Source organism: Balaenoptera physalus (genome assembly GCF_965194825.1).
Source record: "Balaenoptera physalus genome assembly, chromosome: 10".
Taxonomy (NCBI): Eukaryota; Metazoa; Chordata; class Mammalia; order Artiodactyla; family Balaenopteridae; genus Balaenoptera; species Balaenoptera physalus.
Window position 1 is genome coordinate 85,202,344 of NC_138889.1, and position 19,849 is coordinate 85,222,192.

Below are 19,849 nucleotides of genomic sequence, written 5' to 3' on the forward strand. Positions count from 1 at the left end.
AACACCTTTCCCCGCCTCACTCTGCCTGTTCTCTATTCTACATATTGAGAATATAATAGGGTAATATTATTTTAGTTTAAAAAAATATTTAAAATAACTCCTCAAGCCTTAACTATGTCTGTTACTCTTTTTGTTATTGATCACATGCCATCATGGTTACATGTGATCATTATATTTTATTATACTCTGAAATACAAGCATGAGATAAACACACTTCAATAGTACTTTTAAAAGATATATAAAAGCATCTGCACAGCATCTACAAAAGCAATGAGTAAATACTTTGGTCAACTTCATCAACATAAAGGCACAATTCAAATGATTCCAGAACCTCTTACAATTTGCTGGAATGCATCTAGCACATCACAACCCCTTGAGTTTCCAACGTCATTAAGTAGCACAAGCCAGTCTGAAGTATGAAGCTTATCTTCCACTAGCATGAATACAAATGATGACTCTTTTCTCAGTTGTAAATGAGTCTCCTTTAAAACACTTCACACAGATAAGAAGCACACATTAACCAGTTCAACCAATCAAGGAAAAACATATGTATGTTTTGATCTGGACATGGACAAACAACCTAAGTGGCCAAAACTACGAATAACACACAACTACTTCTCCCACACACTCTATTGCCACATGATCTCGATTTCAAGGATGGATTTGATAGATTCTCCTAAAAAATAAAGATTTCTTTAAATAAAATAAAATTAAATACTCTTCTCTGAGAACCTAAGAAAGAAATGAAAAATAAGCTTTCATCACAAATATGTTCATAGTACTAGTAGTGATGTGGACAGTGGCAAATTCTATGACCATGTCTGTCCATCTGCTAACCGGTAGCTGGCTGCAAAGCACACAACCTAAATTTACCACCTAGGCTTCCGTGGAAATTAACAAGTTATTAAAATGTGACGATATTAGCATGCTAATGATAGAAATTATAAGATAATAGGTTTGTGTTATAGCCACAAGCAGAAACATACCACAGAAGCAAACTCTGCTTATTCATGATTAATCTGATTTTGAACTTCTTGCTCTTGTTATCTGCCAGTTAGAAAACCAAACATCTCCTATAGTTAGAATTTGTTTGCAGAGGTAGGAATGGTTTCAAAATTAAAAATGTTATTTTATTTAATAGCAAAACTCTCTATACCTCATCCCCAATTTTTCATTTGACCATCCACTGACAAATAATTTTGTGCAACAATGTGATTTAAAAGACTGGAGCTATGGCAACATTCAACTTGTTAAGAATATGGGCTTTTTTTTTTTTTTTAGTGAAATTGAATCACTTAAGTTGTCTGTACTTTCCATTAAATACCCTAGAGCTGCGTACAATACCGTCCTTGAATACCTGCCATGGAACCATCTTTCTGGTGAGAGGTTTATTACAAGATGCTTTTAATACTATTCTATGGAGGCCAAGAGGTTTATTTCTCCATGGCAAACAGCCAGCTTTTGATAAATAGCATGAGCAGATTGCAATAAATACTTAGTAAAATAATGTGAGTTTCACATTTTTAAAACGCAGAAAAACATAATTACTGAGAAATGGCTCTACATGACCAGTGAAAAGAGAAATGTCTGTTTTATGTACTAATTCTCTAGGGGTCAATCTGTACAAATTATTAGTCCTTATTTTTAAGGTAAAGTTTTATTCTAATAGGAACAAGTAATTAATGATTACTTAATGCCACAGAAACCATCAGTTGATACTAGAAAAAGGGAAACCAAATTTAAGATCAAGATCTAAAATAAAAGTTAAAGACAGAGTAATATATTTATATTCAAATGTGTACATAAAGAGACTTTTCTTCTGAAAACATATTGCTCATTCAGGGAAATAGGGTTTTAAATTGTCAAACTCTATTCTGAGAACACTCACATGCACCTGTTAGACTATTTAGTATGTTTTTTTTTAAAGGCCCTAAATAGAGGTAATGTTATATAATATGAATTTATTTTAAAATTTCAGAAATGTAATCTACTTAATATAATATCACATTTCTAAATTACACTCTCTGGTTAGGTATAGAAAAATTCTGATATATTGTAAATGCAGTTGGCTTCTGTTAAAGGACTTCTGAATGAACCACACGAAACATTCTGCTATCTGTTACCTTCAGCCTCTTTCAGAAATTGTAAATAAATATATGTCTTTCTATCTCCAATATCTGATGTGTAAAAAAAAAATTGTAAGAGTCATTTACTCCTTCACACTAAATAATGAGCAATTCAGCTATTTGGCTAAAAAAATCTTCAAATATTAACTATGTATTTGCTAATTTAGGCTAAATATACCTTTTTAAAGTTTGAAAATGCTTTCAGGAAAAATTGTGAAGCGAAAATCATCTTAGTTTTAAGAAATCACATAAACAATGGTTTTGTTTGCATTTAGTATGTAGAATGTCCTATTTCTAAGGCACAGGAATAGTTACAATTCGCTAAAGTAAAAAATAAAAATTCCACAAAATAATGGTTTTACGATTAAAAGTATCTCCCTGACAGAATAGATAGTACTTGAAAACTCCCCAAATTTAAAAAGAATCTAGGATGCGTTTCATACTAACAGCTTTATTGAAGCAGAACTGAATCAATGACTTCACAATGCCAGACAATCAACGTGGTTTCTTTTTTTTTTTCCTTCACTGACTCGACCAATTGTTTTGGCTTCAAGTTAGAAGGAGCTTCAATTAAAGATAATGGTTGTTTGGCTTGAATGAACACTGAAAGCCCAGGTCTCTAATGTATTTTCTGAAACACTCAGAAAACAAACAAGATAGTCCTTAAGACATATTTCATAGAAGTTTGAGTTGTTCTGAAGAAATTAAAGCTAGATAGAGAAAGCTAAACATGTTATTACAACCAAATTTCAAATGTGAAAGCCTTAACTCCAAGAGAAAGAAATCAAAAAAAAAAAAAAAAGAGATAAAGAAATCAGATAGCATCCTAAAAGCAAATAGACATCTGAGCAAACACTTATGAGTTCTGAGCAATGCAGACAGAAGGCACCTCAGAAAAATCCCAAAAGTAGGCCTCAACTGCCCTGACTTAGCCTGTAATTGACACAGTTTCATTTGGCTTGCCTAGGTAGCTAGTCCACAAGAAGCACAAGCTTTTTTACATTTATCCAAAGAAGAAATTCAGGTCTTTACTCAAGTCAAAATTTGAAAATGCACCATCAATAGCACTCATACCATTCCAAGGAGAAAGACAGATACAGATGTGTTTAAAAAAAAATGTTCTAATGGAACAGAAGAACCATGGTCCTGGAAAAAATCTACTTTGGAATAAAAAATATGACTATTGTTTACTGTTTCACAGATGTTTATTATTTCAATCAAATCTTTGCTTCTCTCCTCCTGTCTGAGTTGTAACTTAAACACATGCTATCAAATAGAATATAAATGCTGGGAATTAAAATAAGTAAATACTCTTTGTAGAGGTGATTATTACCTCTACTGTTTGAAAGCACTGACTATTGTTATTACATGAGCAAGAATCCTAAAAAATTGGCAAGTTGAATTTGGTCCCACTTACTATGCAGTTTATACAGAAGATATTACAGAAACGGAAGCACTTTACAAACACTAGATAGAATTTATAAAAAGTATTATTAAAGCATGATAGCCTGGCAATTCACTCTCTAAGGAGAAACCAGACGCAGTCAAACATATAGATTCTAGGGGGGAGAGGGGGTAATAGTAATAATAAACAAGAATCCTGTTATTTAGAAGAATACATCTTTCCGTAACTCAAAAATCCTTCTACGTGGATTGTGATTCTCTGAAGTGTTAGTACCTTTAGAGACTGGGAACACAGGTACAGCCCAGTCACCTGGCATGAGCTTAACAAACCTCTGCTGAAAAAATAATTGGTGAAGGAAAGAAGTCAAGGCACTCTTTTTATTCTAATTTTAGTCCAGGGTGAGGAACCAACAAATTCAGTGGGTGAATTACATTTGTCCCTTTCACAATACCAAACAGTTTTATAAACGTGCAAATGTTCATAATAAAACACTGTGTTGTCTTCGAATTTCAACCCCTCTAGTCAGGGTTGAAGTTAGTCACAAAGGGACCAACCTAAAAATAGGCTGATGAGTGAAAGGACGGGAGCCTGCCTGCTCTGTCAGCTTCCGTTGCCAGCAGCGAATGGAAAGCTCAGGTGACGTCTCCTCGTGTATAGACATTTCCCCTTAAGCAAATAAATGTAACAGTCAAAGCAGAGCTTCGGTAGCCTAAGGAATATCACGAGAGGCATTCAAAAAGTTGGTAAATCAACTGCTTTGTCCGGGAATGGAAATGAGTGCGTCATCTCTAACAACGTGTTTGTAAAGTGAACAATTTGCCCCTGATTTTCTTCATTACATTCCTAATAACAACAGTTGCATCAGAGGAAGATTTTTGCTATTATACTTGCAGCTCATTCCACATTGGGGCTGTTTCTACACAGTAATAAAGCATCTGGGTGAAAAAATGGAAAATACACAACTAATCATCCAGCTGTTTCTAAAATCCCAGCTGTTCACTAATAGGCAGAAAATAACCTAGCATAATGACCGAACATAACAGACCCACATTGCAGGTGATCGTAGAAGCTTTCTGGGTATGCACTGGCATGACCTGATTTATAAAATGGCAAGACATCTACCTGGATCACACAAAAAAAGCTCTCCCTGAGAAATCGCTGAACCTGGGATGGCAGAAGCCTTCCTGATCGGGGCTTTTGTTGAAGCAAAGGTGAGTTGGGCGTGCAAGCATTTTATGTGGCCATCTCTGCGGTTTAAAAAAAGGCAATAGGCTTAATAACTGAGGGGAAAGACTGAAAGGGAAAACCAGAAAGGAAACCTTTGAACCTTTTATTTTGAACAAGTTTATATTTGGTTGGAACTTATATTAGAATCTTCTATTTCCTTTTCAAATCCTTTTAAGGGTACACTAACATTTTTGAAAGTTGAATGACTTCATAATCTCTCTTTCAAAGCTTATAACACAACTACAGCTTTTCATAACTGAAACGAAAAAAAAAAAAAGTTTCCAGCATGTAATTTTCAGCTTATTTTAGCAATGACAACGGGATTTATCCCATGCTAGACTGAACTCCAACAGTGATACCACGGACAAACCGAAAAGAAACAGTAATTCCTAAACAGCCTTTCCCATCCAAAGAGTCAACTCAGTCCCTTGAGTGAGTAAATATAGTTTGGTGTCACAAGACGATTCACACCTTACAATACTGTACTTTGCTTCATCTTCATCTGTCTAATCTAACCCTTTCTCCACTGTTTCTCACACTGCCTTGCAGCCTGGGAAGTATGTGGATTCTAGTAGTGAAATGACACCTCTTCTCTGTGGCTGAGCAGCGGCTAAATCAGCGAGGAGCATATGACAGCAGCAAGGAGTTCTAATTTTGTGACTGCACAGATTTTATGATTTTTCCATTCCTCTAAGAATTGCACACCGGCAATCACCAACATAAACACATCATTCAGCTCTGTGTTAGTGACATTCACTCTCAGGGCTTCAACTGGTCGCTTAATTCTGTCTTGGTTTTAATACACTACCACATTAGCATTCTGTATTAGAATGAGAGGGTGAGGCAGGAGGAGGGAATTATCCCCTGTGAAATATAAGTGCCCAAACTGTAATCTTCAAGTTGTAATCTTCTGAGGATGTGAAAGAATCCCTTGCTCTGAAAGGAAAGGTGAGTTTTATCTTTAATAAGACATATAGCTTTAATTCTCAGCAACAGTTTTATGGTTTTGAATGTGAGTGCTCTCAAAGACTAAGAACGAAGCGAATTAGGGTATTGGGACATATACATACACATGCCTACTAAGTCTGGTACCAATACTAAGTGATCAATTCACTGTCCTGGATTTCCTGGATTAATACATACTAGTAGTTAACACTATCAAATGAAGCAGTTTTTAAACTGATCTAGCTATTTTTGCCATCCTATTAATGACTTCATTTAGGCATAACTCTTTGCCCCTTGCCTCCCACCCTCCCTCCCACTCCCTCATCCCCCAGTTAGCTCTGATCCTCCTTATATCCTGCTGTTACTGCAAGAAAAAAAGCAGTTTACTAGCTTCTCATTGGCCGGATCAGATCTGGAGGAAACAGGTCAAGAACTCTGAGAATACTTCTAGAAACCCAGAAGGAAAATCTGTTCCTAATACTCCTGTGTCATCTAGATGGTAATATGGTATATATGCATTTCCCTATGCCATTTTTCACATATACTGAAATCAGCTTCTAGACCGATTAATAGCCAAGTTGCAAAAAAGATCATCAAACAATCTTGTCATTCTCTAATCAATCACAACCAACCCTTTCACTTGGTCTGCTAGAAGGTAAACATTTATATCCACCAATTTAAACATAATCACAAATTTAAATATAATGTGGAAAAGTCAAGGAAAAGGGAAGAAAAACAACATTAACCTCTCAAGAAATCTGAATAAATGAATCATTATTTATGGGATAAATCTCCCTCCAAATACATGGCTCTGAATATAGATTGCAATCTCCAAATCTCACATTAATTTCTTAAAGTATTTAATTAGAGATACTCCTGAAGCTAATAAGATAGTGTGGAACTTAGAGTCTCTATTTTCTTATCAAAAGTCATGTTAATCTTAGGTAAACCATCCTAAAACTAATATCCATCTCCCAATAGTAATGCCAATAAGACACCAATGAGGAACGGCAAATGAACAAATAAATATAAATCCTACTACAATCCCTAGAGATTCTATCTCCTCTTGATAGATTTCAGTCCGGGGGGAGCTTCATTAATTATTTCCTACCCTGCCTGATAGCAAATGAAAGCCTCATTTGGATCACGATCCTTACCAATTGAAGGAGAAAAAAAGACTCGCTCGGGTGCCATCAACACCATTAGTGTTCTCCAGGGGAATCATTCATCTATTCAGGTATGAGTGAATTAGGTTTATAAATAGAATAACATGCACCGTCCATGTTAACAAATGTGGCCCCCATCACTGAGAGAGTTCAGATAATATAGGCCTGGTCCCCAAGAGATATGGGATTTTCCAATTATTTTACAGTTTTGTATGTGAGTGCCCTCAGAGGCTGAAAGATATTAGAACATTCACCAAAAAACAAAAAAAACAATAACCTGAGACTTTTAATACTGTAACTGAACCTAAGAGAATTAAGGAAGTCACATCAAACAACAGCTACAACAAAAATGTAGAAAGATAATGGCTTCAAATCAATCTATTTCTAGAGAGCACAGAGTAGATCTATGCAGCCAAATAGTCCAGTTTCCATGCTATATGCATCCTTTATATAATGTCCATGAAAAATAAAATAAAATAAACATTTTGCAATGTTCCATAAAACATAAAAACCTTTCCTGGGAATGAATTCCACATCTCCTTATCCAATGGAATGTCTCAGAGCTTAACCCTAATACCGCTGTGGTTATATGGCATAAAAATCCAACCTAGAGTATAAAGAAAGACTTTTCAATCCTTAAGTGTCACCATTTCCCCAAACCACATGATATTTACACACTTTCACTTCACTTCAAGAAGTCTCTTTCAGTGCCTCAGACCATTCATTTGCTTATATATCTTTTGACAGAAGAAAGGCAGAAAATGAAATATATATGTAAACATATGGATATATATTAATCTAATTATGTTAAAACAAATATAATTCTTTGGCTCAGCACTGGCACAACTTTAGTTGATATCCATAGGGGCTATTTATTTAAGTGCTTTGACTGATTTAAGAGGTGACTGACCCCTCAACAGCCAGTAGCTTACTGTGGATAAAAACGCCTTCATGCTCTCTGGCTTTAAAAATATGTCCCTGGTCTAGAGAATCATGAAAAAACAATCCAAGTACATTTCCACATAATGCCAATAACTGGAAAAAACAGCATATTTTCCATGTTTATTAATTATTCCTAAAAATTACTACTAAGACCACTGCTAAAGTAAGTTGACATTTCTATCATCTTCACAGAAAATGTTCACATTGTATATTCTTTCAGTGACTTATCTCTGCTAGTGGTGAGGAGACATGACAAAGGCTACCCCTAAATACTTTATATTTCATTTTGATGTATGTGACACATTGACTTGAACAACAGACTTGGCCTCCCAGTTAGGTTTTTCTTGGCTTTCTGGTTTCAGTATATTTGTTGATTTTTTGTACTGTATTATTTTCTTTTTATGATTTTGCATTTTCTGGACTGGCTGTTTAATGGGAGACAATGGTTCTGAGCCTTAGTAAAGCCAGCCTCAGATGAGAAACTAGTTATGAAAAAAATCTGTACAACAGATAATTTGCAGATAAGGAAGCAAAAGTTGAATGTTTGTGGATCAACTATCAAAATCATTTAGCTCCTAGTCTTCAGGATACAAATTCTCCTTCCAAGATACCAGTGACAGAAAATGGATCAAAAACTTAACTGCAGGTCAGCAACACCATGACCAGTGAATGTGGAACTATCCTTTCCTACATGACAGTAAGACTCCTTATTTAGCACATTACTTGCCTTATACATCAATCCCACCTAGTATTACTTACAGGCCTGAAAGGAGATATGCTAGGGTCTCACTCAGAGCTGCAGCTCACTAAATATGTGCTGTTTTTCAAATCACCCAACTCATACCCTTGGATTAATTTATTTACCCATAAATAAAGCCACCATATTTTCTGAACCTCAAATTGGGCCATATCATATGGTCTGATACGTATTAGCATACTTCTTAAGAGGAGGATATTATGAGAAATTGGGACTGCTATGGAAACAGAAAACCAAGTCAGAAATAAAACTCATATCACAGTCCTAATCTTAATTCACATTTCACAAGTACATATTCCCATTTACTGCAAAATAGGTCTGCTCCCTTCAATCTTGAACACAGACCACTCCATCAACCTTCTTTCAAACAGGAATACTGATCGCCATACTAGAAAGTAGGACTGTCTTCTAACCTGTAGTGGTGGATAGATTGGTCTGGAAGACTCTGTGTTTTGAGTCAAGTTTCTTTGCAAGCAGGAAAACCAAGAGGTACCTTTTGTTCACACCAAATGTCCCTTGCAGAATTCAGAATGACTTTTGGGTCAGGAAGATTTCCTGGAACAGGCCCCTTTGTCACTGAATGACAACCCGTAATCATTCTAAACTGCATCAATAAAAAATAAATATATATATATATATATAAAGAGGGTTGTTACACTCTGCATCGTGCCCATGAACACCTCCCATGTTAACTTAAAAATGTAAACTGAACCAAGGTGTATTTATTTCCCACTTTACCTAGGAATAGCTGCAATGTTAATGCTGAAGATGCATCACAATCCTGAAAATCAACAACAGAGAACACCCTTCCTGATTCTCTTGGGACATGGGGGTACTACCATTTATGATTCCAAAGCAATTAAAAATAATTTTCCACTGGTTAAAGTTGACTTTCTAAAATATGGGGAAATATATATATATATATATATATATATATATATATATATATATATATATATATATATATATATATACATACTTTAACTCAGAGTATTTTCCTTAGATATTTCTTATTCATATATTGGATGCTATTTCAACATATGCTTAATGAAAAGATTTTCACAGAGCTTCAGCTATCCTGTTTGAAACAAGTTGGACAAGGAAAGCAGTAGCACTTGTGAAATACTACATGTGTCTAAGCAGAAAATGAGTTCCCCAGTACAGGTCGGAACACTGCTTACTGACAAGACTGTACTTTAACAGAGCAAGAAATCAAAATGTTTACTTACCAACTTTCACCATGTGGATTCAACTGGAGACTGAGGAGTTATTTTTTATTAAGCGAATCCCTTCCCTTTAGAAGTTGCTAGAATAAATAGCTTCAAAATAAACCCCATTCATTCAGTTTAGTTTACATTCTAAAAGCTCAATCTCAAACTCCTGGTTCTGCATTTAACCTAACAGAGAGATTTTAAAACCATTTTGTTCTTACTACTTAACTATAAAATCAAGTCTGGTATGACTTGAGGGGTACTTAGGAAATATCAAGCTAATCTAGTGTTTTCTTCAACTCCACAGAATTTTGGTACTGGAAGGAATCAAGTGATAATGTAGCCCAATCACCTGATTGTACATTTAAAAACAAAAACCTGAGATCACGGAGATGAGATGATGTGCCCACAGTCAACAAGTCGGCTCTGGACCCCTAGACCAACTGTCACACCTCTGGTATCCACAAGCTCTCTTTTCACAGAAATTCAAAGGAATATTTATCCCTCCTCTCTCCTCCACAACTGTTAGGCATAGCTGTTTCCTTTTCAAGCATATGCAAAAGAGAACAATGCATCCACTCGTGAAAAGACTCTGATTAGGATGACCCTCAAATACTGTACTTTTGGTAACATTTATTATCATCTGAAAAGCAACTAAATGATCCCAAATCCCAAGAATTCAAATCTCTAAATGGGGTAATTTCTCTTTTATCTTACAGCCAAATGTGTATGGTGGCCTTGAAAAAGACACAGTTTCCTAAATAAGTTACAGATAGCCCCTGGAAGCATATTTCTTAGTATAAAACATTCACAAATGATACTAAAGCACTTTGCCTAGCTGTGACTTGGAAAAATACTACAAATCCACAGCTGCACTGAGGAATCTACCTTCACACATTATCTATAAGAGAAGTGTTCTATATAGAAGTGTTCCTATACAAGTCTTGAGGGCTTAAATGCTTCCTTCTCAGTGTGAAATCACGATCCAGACATGCTAAAATAAACGCACCTTGCAGGAAAAAACAAACAAACAAACATTTAGTAATAATCTAATAATATTTGGTTTGGAAGCCCTTGCTGTTACTTCTTGACCCTTTTACCCTTAAGAAAACCATGTAAGATAAAGGAAAACCCCAGAGTCCCCAAATGACTATATTTCCTGGATTCTCAGAAATACCAAATTCTAATACATATCAATAAAATTTCATGTAACTTTTCAGATTTTAAAAGGAGATGTTGTGGAAACAATGAAATACATCTTTCCTTCCTAACATAGCCAAATCATTGCTATTGCTATTATAGAATAGTCAATAAACATCCAATACCAGAGAGCATTTAAACTATATTAAGATATAACCTGACCTAGTTGGGTACAGCAAAAGCTACACAGTGCCTTGTCCACAGAGCCAACTTTTTATACCATGACATGCCTGGGATCTTCCCCAAAAAGAAGAAACTGAAGTAATTATTCAGTGACAGGCTATCTTGTATCTGCAAATCAACTTCTTGTAAGGAGCTCAAAATTAAAGAAATTACCCATTATTTTCACAATATCCTAATAAAGCAGATGTAACTCATGGGTTCTAAGTCTCTTTTTCTCCCAGAGGAAGATTAAACAATTTAGACATAGCATCAGGCATTTATACGGAACTCGGCATTTCAGAGGTTTCACACGTTCTCATTTGCCTCCCATAACAACTCTGTGATGTAACAAATGCTTTATGTACCCTCTTTTTCACTAATGAGGAAACTGGGGTACAGAGATTAACAGAGTGACTTTCCCAAATGAACGGTGACCAACCCAGATAGTGTTACCCTTAGTCTAATGTTTGTTACATTTTTTGCTCTAAATCCAAAATATATTAAAATGTCACTTTTGAAGTCTTGTTACAAGATGGCATTTCCTTGCTCTGTCACTCTCCATTGTCCACTAGAGATCTTTGGTCTGCACTCAATCAACAACCCCCCCTACCCCTGGCGGTTTTTCATTCTCCAAAGGGTGTTCTTGAGAGGTGTTTCTCTAAAGTGGTTGTGAAGGGGTGAAGAGAAGGGGGTAGCTTTGGTTTTAAACCTAACATTGAATTTACTTTGAATTTTAAATATCATTCAAGGAGAGGTAAGATTTATATTATTATCAAATGATGGCCTGGGATTAAAAGGCTTGAGAAAAGCTATTCTAGCGCTTTTTTTTTTTTTTTTTAAAGTTCTTAGTTGTCAGAGTTCATTACGTGCTGAGATACCCTACATAGCATTTTTTCCCCAGACTTCAGAACAACAACTTTATAAAAAATAGAAGTTGAAATACTGGAGAATAAGGCCTCTTATGTATTCTGAGTTTGTGAACCTACATCTCATTATGACTTAACGGTGTAAGTTGGATCACTAGCTGTTACCTCACATTCTAGAACATCTTGTCGTGAGTTAAATGCAGTCATATGTGTCACTAATTCCTTTAATAAAAATGATAACGATGGTGATGTGGAAGCCAAATGTTTTGACACAATTCTTTCTTATATCAATTTTAGCAAATAGAATGCTAAATTCTGAGGTGAATCCCCACATTCTGCACTTATGTCGCTACACAAATAAATAAACTTAATAAATCTAGAATTTATGTTGCACATTTAATAGAAAGCTCTTAAGCCATAATCACTGTAGCTGCTGGGCGTCTTAATTCTTCAAGAATTCTTTCAGTGCATGCATTAACTTTGGTTAAATTATTCTGGATTTAAAGGCAGAAGAATATTTAAAATAGTATGGTTTCAGAAGCATCATTGTAACAGAGCAATTTCAAAAGATTCAGTTGCTAAATTTGACTTCATAGTCCCTTTGCAGATCAGTTATTTAGATTTAAGAAGAGAAGGGAATCATGTGCTGTTATCTCTGTGGCCATTCTTCTCACACAAAGAAAATGAGAGAACAATAAAATAAGACTAAGAAATCATTCTTCCAAGGATTGTCATTGAACTGTTACATTAGTAAACATTCACAGTATGAAGTCTCTCTCAATCTCCAGCATATAAAGTAGTGCAAAGGAAAAGAAAAAAAAAAAAAAAAGAAAGAAAATTCCAGTTCTGTTATCTGTGAACAAAACTTGTTACATTTTCTCTGATTTCATTTCTTCCATTATTGTTAGGCATTTGCTGTCACATCTCCCCAAAATTAATAATAAAATATAATCAATTTCTAAAGGCCCCTGCAGCCTTTTTAAAAGTTAATTTCCAGTTAAAAATAAACTTTAATTAAATCCAAGATAAAATTGTAACCTATAGTCTATTAAATAATCCACTTTCTTTTTTTTCTACATAGTAATTCTTACAATTTTTAAAAAACAACAGCTATGGAATCCAAAGACATGAAATGCTATTAAAGCACTGATAAATGACTGCTCAAATTCATTAGGTCTTACATAGTAAATACTTCAAAATGCCAACTTTTCCCATCACTGCACGATTACTAACAACGTTGACAATTTACTTACACATACACACACGCACGCAGCACTCACACACACACAAACACACACATACACATTCTCTCCACAGAACCATCTTTACTTTTAACATCTCCTCCAGTAAATGTGCAAAATTCTTGCATTCTAATAAAAAATATAAAGATAGATTTGCTCCTATTTAAGCCTCCCTCTTCTCCAAGATGTATCATTTGTTTGATATGTAATACAAGTTTAGTAACAATTATGCCATGTATAACCATTAAATGGCGTACTACTGTATGCATTGGATTCATTTGCATATATCATTTTCATAACTGCACTCTCTATGCATAAATATATTTGGAGATGCCGGGATTGGGGGAAGGGGCAGTGGTGGGTGGAGAACGAGATTCACACGTCGGTCTCCACAGCCTTCGCATTAGAACAGTTGTTTTTATCTGTCTCACTGTCATCCCCCTTTCCCTGACACTTCTCCTTTGCACACAGAGATTCCTTAACCCCTTCTTCCATCTCTAGATACTCTGACTTGTCCCCCAGGGAAGAAGAAGTAGAACTCCGAAATTTCTTCAGCAAATTAGAAGGGAGGTACGGGCAACTGACTGCATTCTGTGTCAGCTGTGTCTGTTCTTCATTTTCAGTTTCTCTGTGGTAGAAATAGTTAAAGTTAGAGACAATCACTGGCACTGGCAAAGCAATGGTTAAGACACCTGCAATGGCACACAGAGACCCTACGATCTTGCCCCCCACAGTGATGGGCTTCATGTCCCCGTAGCCCACAGTTGTCATGGTCACCACGGCCCACCAAAATGCGTCTGGGATGCTTTGGAAATGGGTAGTCGGTTCATCCGCCTCCGCGAAATACACAGCACTGGAAAAGAGGATGACCCCGATGAAGAGGAAGAAGATCAGAAGGCCCAGTTCCCGCATGCTGGCTCGGAGCGTGTGGCCCAGGATCTGCAGGCCCTTGGAGTGCCTGGAGAGTTTGAAGATCCGGAATACTCGGACCAGACGGATGATCCTGAGGATGGCAAAGGACATGGCCTGCTGCTGCTGACCGTTGCCACCCCCCTGCTGCTGGGCCAGATCCGTGCCCAGCGTGATGAAGTAAGGCAAAATGGAGACAATGTCAATGATGTTCATGATGTTTTTGAAGAAGAGGGCTTGGCTGGGACAAGCAAAGCAGCGAACCACAAACTCAAAGGAAAACCACACAATACAGACTGTCTCCACAATGAAGAAGGGGTCGTTGAATATCGTGTGCCCTGAGTTCTCCGGGTGGGGGGCCGAGGTGTCGTTCAACAACCCACTGTGCCCGCCTGTGCTCAGGGCCATGATAAGATCCCTGTCGTCCCTAAACTCTGGCAAGGTTTCCAGGCAGAAGATGACAATGGAGATGAGGATGACCAGGACCGAGACGATAGCTATGCCCCTCGCCGGACTGGAGCTCTCTGGATACTCAAAGAGCAGCCAGATCTGCTTTTTGAACTCACTCTCTGGCAAGGCCCGGTCCTCCTCGTCTCTCACAAAGCCCTCGTCCTCCCGAAACTTGAGCAGGGCCTCCTCCCCCAGCTGGTAGAACTTTACCTCCTCAGTGAAGATATCAAAGGGGACGTTGACGGGCCTCTTCAGGCGGCCCCCTGACTGGTAATAATACAAGATGGCATCAAAGCTAGGCCTGTTCCTGTCAAAAAAATACTCGTTACGCAAAGGGTCGAAATACTGAGTCCTCTTCTCAGGGTCCCCCAGCAAAGTCTCGGGAAACTGGGCCAGAGTTTTCATCTGGGTCTCAAAGCGCAGGCCTGAGACGTTGATCACCACGCGTTCGCAGCAGTCGCTGTAGCGGACCGAGCTGTAGCCGCCACCGCCCGCATCGTCCTGGGGCAGCAGGTCGGTGTAGGAGCACTCATCGCCGTGGTCGTCCTCACTGTAGTAAAACCTTCCCTCCTCCTCCTCCTCTTCCTCCTCCTCCTCCTCCTCCTCCTCTTCCTCCTCCTCCTCCTCCTCCTCACTCAGATCCCGCAGGATCTTCTCCTCGGAGCCACTGGGCATCAGGTCGGAGCAGTGAGGAAAGCTGCTCTGCCGGTGGTGGACTTTCTTCTTCTCGGGCCGCTGTCGCCTCCTCCTCCTACTTCCCCGGCCGCTCTGAGGGTCTTGGGAGGTACAGGCCCCACGCAACTGGTGGTGGTGATGGTGGGCGCCCCCTCCAGACCCCCCGCCGCCTTCCACAGCAGCTGTGGCCGCGGCGACAGCGGCCGCCGCAGCCGCCCTCGAGTGAGCCAGCCTCTCGCGCTCCCGGGCCCGGGCCTGCGCGGCGTAACCGTAAGGCATGTGACTGTTGCACCCTGAGCTCTCCGCACTCACCATTGCAACCTCCATGGTGATGGTTTGGGAAAATGGCTGGTTCCAGTTGGAGAAGAAGAAGAAGAAAGAAAAATAGGGCAGCTTCTTTTCTCACCAAATTAAGGTAAGTTTGGAACCCTTAAGCAGATTGCTTGGAAGACTAAGGATATTTTCAGTCCAACTTTGCATTTTCTGTTTTTAAATCAGCACACCCCATGCTCTCTCTTCCCAGGGATTCAGTGTTGCTCTCCAGAGCTTGGCTCCTCCAGAGAAACAGCCTGGCACTTTCAAGGCTAAGTCAGAAAATGTTGGGGTCTCCCAAACACTTATTTTGGGGGGGATGTTCAAAGCGGGAAATACGTCTAGAATGTGGTGTTGATGCTGCGAGATTTAAAGGCAGCAAGTATCCAACAGCCAGCAGTCGTGCCTAGAAAATGGAATATATTTTTCTGCCATGGAAATTGTCCAAAGCTCAGTCCATCAAATTTAAATAAAATGCAAATAAGCCTTTAAGTCTTAGCACTTGCCTTCTAGTGATGGCTTGACCCATGTTAACATGTGACTTGAAGTATGTCCAGACATTGCCACTCAAAGCCTATCAGGATGATTCTCCAGGCTTTCCCCTTAAATTCATCACTGGCTTCCTGGACCCAGGGGCAATGCCGAGCTAGCTTTAGAGGCAAAGACCTTGGGAGGTAGAGAAGGTGCAAGATGAGGTGTCAGCGGGGGCAAGCCCAGCTCTGAGGTCTCCATAGAAATCAAGGAAATGCAGAGCATCCTTCAGCTAAAATCATGCAGAAGAAGCCACTGCACCTGAAAAAGGAAGGGAAACAAGCATAGGAGAAAAATAAAAAGAAGAATCAAATAATAAAGAGTAAATGAGCGTTTCCTTCACATATACTTTTTTCTCCTGTCCTCAAGCAAGCAAGCCATTATATAAAGCACCAAAGCGACTATAAATTTCCAAGGAGCAGTATGGGGCAGCTTGTTAAATCTCCTTCTCACTAAACATCCTTCTTTCCTTCTTCTTTGGATATATTTCAGCACTGTCTACTTTTGTGGCAACTCAAGTATTTTTTTCTCTCTCCACTCTTGACCCACATGGCTCTTTCTTCAATCCACCTTTTCACTAATGCCAGGTCTTAATTCTCACTGTCACTCTCTTCATTCCACAATAACAATGCTGTCACTTTACAGCTGCTTCCATCATTCATTGATCTCAAGGCATTTTTTAAAATTTCCACACAAAATATTTCTGAATTTAGCGGCCGTCCACCCCTCTCTGTCTTGATTCAGGATTAGAGAGGTCAGAAAAAACAGTTTTCTTTAATCCAGGTTCCACCACTTAAACAATCTTCAATCACATCATCTACAAAGTGTAGATAATAATACAACCTCCCCCATCCCACTTTTGAGAGGATAAATGAGATAACTGATGTTGACAGAACACCACAGTGCCTTGTACATGAGGAATATCAATAAAGGCTGGCGGTTATTAACAACATAACATTTTATGGTCAAGCTACCCACCCCCAAATGCATATGTCCTCATAGCACTGTCTAAGCAGGGGAAGGGCAGAACGTGAGGACATCCAGGACATTTTGAGACTCACCAATGGCCTGTATTATGTTGGCACTCCCTGACTCGCTGAAGCATGTCCCTGTTGTTGTTTTTCTGTTCCCCTGACTCCAGAACACTCCCTACCACCCACAGCCTAGGAGCTTATCCCAGTTTCCATTTCTCTAATAATCATCTTCTCTCCTTGCAGTTCCCCCATGTTCACCTCGATGCTTCCTCCTACACTTTGCTCAAGGAACTATCTCCTTATGGTTCAAATCCCAGTTTGTGTGCACTTTGTTTTCAGCCTATGATACTTTCTTCCCTATAATTTAACCATAGTTCACATCCCCCAAATTCCCCTCTCTTTTCCTTCCCTCCCCCACCCCCCCCCTTTATTTCCAGTCTGCCACTTCCTGATCACATCTTCCTTGCAGCCCTCCTCTGTCCCCACTGTCACTTGGTATTCCTGACCTTTCTTCTTCCTTAGTTTGCTCTCCGTAGGTCCAACTAATGAATCTCCTCTGCCAGGACCTGTAAATGCTCCTGCCCCAATCTTGCTTCTCCTGTCTCCTCTTGCTTCTTCCATTCACTCTGTCCAACAGGACTTCCAAGAATGCAGAGAGCGGCCGAGAGAATTGGGGAGGGTAACGACAGCCAGAATTCAGGGCACCTCCCAGCCTCTATTACCGGAAGTACTTGGAGCCATTAACAGGACCCAGTGCTTGACCACCTGCTGCTCCTTGCTGAATCGTGTCAGCCTAGAAGCCTAAATACACCTGGGTTTTATCAAGTGACAAGCAGGGAAGTGGCAAACAAAGGTCTTCCCAATCACACATTCTAATGTGGTCATACACATTCTCCCAGGGCAAGAGGTGAGCCTGACTGGGGACACAAAACCCAGAAAATACACCTCTGAGGGCTTCTGGAATGACGTCCCCCTCCCTTTGCCTGACTCCTAACATCATCTCATACTCTGAAATGTTCACTCTCACAAAGTCTCCAAATCTCTGTCTTCACTGTGGAGGGTCAGGCCAACATCCTTTAAAGACTTTCACACAAGCCAAACTGCCTGAGAGTTTGCTCAGTTTCTTCCCCAACCCCTCAAAGCAGTTATAATACACTATTTAAATAAAGCCCCAGTGTAACCAAAGTGCCTGTAAATTTGTATACTACGCACACCCCCTCTTCCACCCAACTGACTCCCAGAAGTTCACGAGTTAGAGGGTCTTCTAATTCACAATCAACTCTTCAGGAGAGCTAGACTTGCCCTCTTCACACCAAATAATTTCTTATTTACTTATTTACTTATTCATCTATTTGGGTTTGTTCATTTTTCTTTAACTCCCTCCCCCACTGTAAAAAAAAAGCAAATCACATTCCTTCTAATTTGCTACCAGTTACCTCACTATCCCTGACCTTAGAAGAAGAAGAAGAGGATACAAAAAGGGAGAGAGAGCGTGAAGAAAAAAAAAAAAAAAAGAAAGAATCCAACCAGCAAATCAGACTAGTTTAAAATCTCTCTTCCTTCTCAACTCAAGGTATTCATGTTAGGAGAATCTATTCAAGCCGACTCTCAAGAGACTTTATGGGGGAGACCTTTGCAGGGTAATGTCCCTTCCTTTTAAACACCACCAACTAATAGGATTTTGCTGACTACCAATTCCCCAATCCCTGTGCCCCCAAGCAAGAGCTAAGCATCCCGCCCCTCCTCCTCCTCCTCCCCCCACCCCACACAACAAGGCTGTTTTCATCTCTCAGTGCTAATTCCTGCAACTGTTTTAGGGTGGTACCTGAACCTTATCAGAGAGAGAAAAGAAGAGAAGACTGAGAGAGAGAATTCCAAGGGCCAATACCGTGAGAAATATACACTTCAACGCACGCCATTTATACAGTCCCTATGTGTTGCTCAAATGCTCAGAAAATGCACGCAAACCCAAATGTTGGGAGAAGCAGCAATTTAAACCCGTTCACCAGCTGTTCCCAAAGAAACGGAACCAGTGAGTCTGGGATGAGGCAAAACGATGCTAAATCTAAACCCCACCTCGTTGGGAAACGACATCTTTAATCGCGCCCTTGCCTCCAGACCTAGGTTCCCGCTCGGGCACATTAAGCAGGGCGCACGCACCCCATCCCTTGGGTTGGGAAAATAACAACTGTTGGCCCCCCGGAAAGCCGCACAGCATCTGCACCTCCCTTCTCCCACCTCCTGGTTTATTTTTAACCGCCTTCCATTCATGCCCTTCTGTCACATTCTCGATATTATTTATCCCTCAAATGTCCACTGTTTCTTAACAGCCAAAAGAGGAGAGTAGAGGAAAGATAAGAGAGGTATCATACTTACCATTCCCAGGCGGGGTGCAAAATAAAAATAAAGAAAATCCCCGGTTGGCTTTTTTTTTCCCTCCTCAAGCTGCAACAGCTGGAGGAGGGGAAGAATGATCTTGGGGGTGGAAGGAATCACTCCGGTGTGGCAGGTGGAGGGTCCAAAATATCCACGGAACAAGTTCTATTGCCTGGCCAGCGGGGGTGCACAGAATCCTCGCTGCTGGAGCCCGGGGGTGGGGATCGGGGCTGCCCCAGGGAGGACCCCAAGACTCCTGGTTCCTCGGGAGTTCAGCACAGAAGGGCTCGACGGGGAAAGAAAGTCAAGGTTCCCCAGAGAAAGAAACAAAATCCTAGACAGCAGCGATCACTTGTTAATTCCGAATTCCTCCA

At 39.4% G+C, this 19,849-nt stretch overlaps 1 protein-coding gene across 1 annotated transcript; it reads right to left on the reverse strand.

Moving 5' to 3' along the window:
* Nucleotides 1-10,144: 10,144 nt before the first annotated feature.
* KCNA4 (potassium voltage-gated channel subfamily A member 4) lies at nucleotides 10,145-19,818 on the reverse strand. The gene is made up of 2 exons (XM_082476619.1): nucleotides 19,476-19,818; nucleotides 10,145-16,386 (listed from the first exon to the last, which is right to left on the reverse strand). The coding sequence occupies exon 2, from the start codon at nucleotides 15,607-15,609 to the stop codon at nucleotides 13,624-13,626; it is 1,986 nt and encodes a 661-aa protein (XP_082332745.1). The 5' UTR covers nucleotides 15,610-16,386; nucleotides 19,476-19,818; the 3' UTR covers nucleotides 10,145-13,623.
* Nucleotides 19,819-19,849: the final 31 nt, after the last annotated feature.

What these genes read in the sequence shown, in the direction of transcription:
- KCNA4 (XM_082476619.1), bottom strand. Translation starts at nt 15,609, where the DNA reads ATGGAGGTTGCAATGGTGAGTGCGGAGAGCTCAGGGTGCAACAGTCAC.